This window comes from Watersipora subatra, chromosome 6 (assembly GCF_963576615.1).
Source record: "Watersipora subatra chromosome 6, tzWatSuba1.1, whole genome shotgun sequence".
NCBI classification, from domain to species: Eukaryota; Metazoa; Bryozoa; class Gymnolaemata; order Cheilostomatida; family Watersiporidae; genus Watersipora; species Watersipora subatra.
Window position 1 is genome coordinate 38,647,379 of NC_088713.1, and position 3,097 is coordinate 38,650,475.

The 3,097-nt window shown below is 34.7% G+C and overlaps 1 protein-coding gene across 1 annotated transcript; it reads right to left on the minus strand.

The window, feature by feature from the left end:
- Window positions 1–2,227: 2,227 nt before the first annotated feature.
- Window positions 2,228–2,872, minus strand: LOC137398235 (uncharacterized). The gene has a single exon (XM_068084342.1). It carries the CDS (start codon window positions 2,870–2,872, stop codon window positions 2,228–2,230), a length of 645 nt encoding a protein of 214 aa, XP_067940443.1.
- Window positions 2,873–3,097: the final 225 nt, after the last annotated feature.

Sequence of the window (3,097 nt, forward strand, 5' to 3'; positions counted from 1 at the left end):
GTCATGCTCTAAAATTGACATCCAGCCAACTCAGCTTGACCTGAGTGTTTTAGCTAAGCTGACCTCTAATCCTTTATCCAGTTTGTATCTGCGAATGGTTTCAGCTGTGCTGGCTCTGTGAAATGAAGAGTTCAGTTCACTCTTCAACTCTCACTGAAACAGCTCACAATTGTTTGGCAACACACAATATGACTTGAGGTTTATTCTGGTCAGACCCAAGACTTTGATATCGGTGCTAGAGCACTGATATCAGGGCTGTCATTTTTCTGACAGCAAAGTCCAGTTGCTCTGATTTCTTTCCCACTGCCGTTCTAACTTTTTCTCTATGCTAAGCGACTTTAATGACACGCAATAATGTTTATTGAGTTTGAAACTTTAGAAGCCACTTTGAGCATTGCTAGGAAAACGTGGTAATACATGACTTGTACTAAAAGAAGACTTATAATTACTTTTTACAAAAAAAATGACATTTCATCTCACCAATTAATACACTCATTTTAGAAAGATAAATATAAAAAGTAAAGTTTATTATTCAGTATTTTGTTTTCAACAAACTGGATGCCAATTAAAAAGAAAGTATGTCGTGACTTTGTGCCAAAATGCTGCAAATATTTCATCTCATAAGGGCTCTGAGTCTTTATTTAGTAAAAAAGATAACAATCAGTGCAGAAGTTGACTGTGATTTTGTTGTAGTAGCTAATATTTTTAGAGAAAGTAGAATATAGATAAATATTTTACAACAAACTTTCAATTTTTTCATCTCATGTTTAATCAAGAATTAAAATTATTTATCACAATTATGTTTTTGTTAAAACTGATTGATGTTGTAGAAAAAAGTTTACTGATCACTCCTGCTTTTATCCTATGCAAATTGAAAAAATACTTTTTAAATTGTGGCAAAAAGTGTTGAACCATGTACAAAAAAGTCAAGTTTTAGAAAACTAATTACAAGTCAGTTAAAACAAACTACGTGGAGACAGAGTTAATACAGGAAAAATGTTTATCTACAGTTTCACTAGAATGGTGTAAAACCGAGATTTGGCCGATCTCACTGCTGCCACCTGGTTGAAGAATTTTAGGCTAGTATTGTTTAGTGCTACATCTAGGATGTAGTGCTAAGTTTTGCAATTGATTGTATGTGTTCAAAATTCCCAATAGCAGTTGAATTCAAAGTGTACAATATTTTACAAAATCTTCCTCCCTTTCTCCAAAATATATTCTGATCTTTTGAAGAAAGATCGTCTTGTTTAAAACAAAAAAATATGACTAGCTTGTTTTTGAAAAAGATAAAACCCGAGGACTAGTCATATAGATCTGACTTTTTAACATTCTTGACTCTTTCAGGTGATACAGCTTTGGCCACTACTGCAGGCTTCCTGTTAGCTTTAATTATCAGCTTCATTTACGGTGTGAACAGAATAAAAAAGAGCTTTCAATATCTGGTAAGTATATTGGTACATTTCTAAAATCAGCCCTCATCTAGTCAGCTGAAGAAATGTCTTTAGATTGACCTGATGTTTGGTCAATTTTTTATCCAATATGAACCATTAAACCAGTAAAATAACATTGATTAACTAGAAAACAATATGAGTAAATAGTAAGTATAGTCATTAGTAGTGAATGACTACTAAACAGTACCAACCAGTTGTGATTATAGTTGCTAGTTATTAGTACAAATTTTATTAGTAGTATGCTATAACTACTAGGACCAGTGTATAAGAAGTCAGCCGACTCCTTATATTGCCAATGCCATAGAATAACTTCATGTATAGTTCATATGGGACAGTATTTTAAGAATGGTAATAATAATCTATTATCTCTGTAGCTTAGCTGACAGAAAATCTCCAAAACTTAATTATGCATTTTAGTCCTGCAATATTTTATAACATGCAAATATGCCATAGTTGCTCGTTATAAAATATTTAAAAAATGCCTAATGCAGCCAAAAATAACTAGTTCATTACACTAATAATATATTTTTCTAATACAAAACTAAGTAGATTTTGAAGTTCAAAAGCTATCAAACTGCATACATCATTCCCTAGGCTTGCAATAATGTCTCTCAAATCTTATTATTATTATTATAAAAGTTTTTGTTCGCAGTCGTGTGGTGGTTAGGTGACTGGTTTTAGTCTGTGTTGATTCCGGGTCTTAACAAAAGGCCAAAAGATCCAACATCTTCTTCAATTCCACTAAGAGAGGACCTTCCTCAATATGTGAGCTGTTCTTAACATAGCTGTCTTCTGTATAGTCTCAAAAGACATGTTACTACCACCTCCGCCAAGTATGCTATATGCCTCATTGATATTGTTCCGAGTGCACCAATTACTATTGGTATTACTTCGGTCTTCACCTTCCACAGTCTGTTTATCTCGAACTCAAGCTCATTGTATTTACCAATCTTTTCATCTTCCTTCTGTACTACCCTGGTGTCTCCAGGTATTGCTATGTCTATGACATGAAACTGTTTGGTTTCTTTATTTATTGGTATCAGGTCTAGTCTTTTAGCTTTAATAACCTTGTCTGTCTGCATGTTGAAGTCCCATAACAGCTTCACTTTCTCATTTTCTAATACAGGTTCTGCACAGTGGTCGTACCATTTTTCTGTGTGGGGCAACTCGTGTTTCTTGCATATGCTCCAGTGCACTGCACTCGCCGCTTTGTCATGCCGCCCTTTATATTCTGTCTGTGCGATCTTACTGCATTCGCTGACTATGTGAGACACTGTTTCATATTTCCGCTTGCACAATCTGCATTTTGGATCGTTTGTTGACTTTTTTATCTTGGCCTTCGTATAGTTGGTTCTTAATGCTTGATCCTGAACAGCAATGATCAGGCTTTTAGTTTCTCGTTTGAGACATCCCCTCTTCATCCATTGCTATGTCTCCTTTGCTGCTTGATCCTCTGTCTGTCTTAGATGTTGTCCGTTCATTGGCTTATCATGCCAGTTTTGCTTTCGTTCAGTTTTCTGATGGTTTCTATACTCTTGTCTTCCATCTTTACTGTTAGTATTTATGATCTTACTCGCTGTTCTTATAAATTCGACTGGGCTGCCTTCTGTGTACTTTTTCAGACTGTGACTTTTGTAATTCACAGT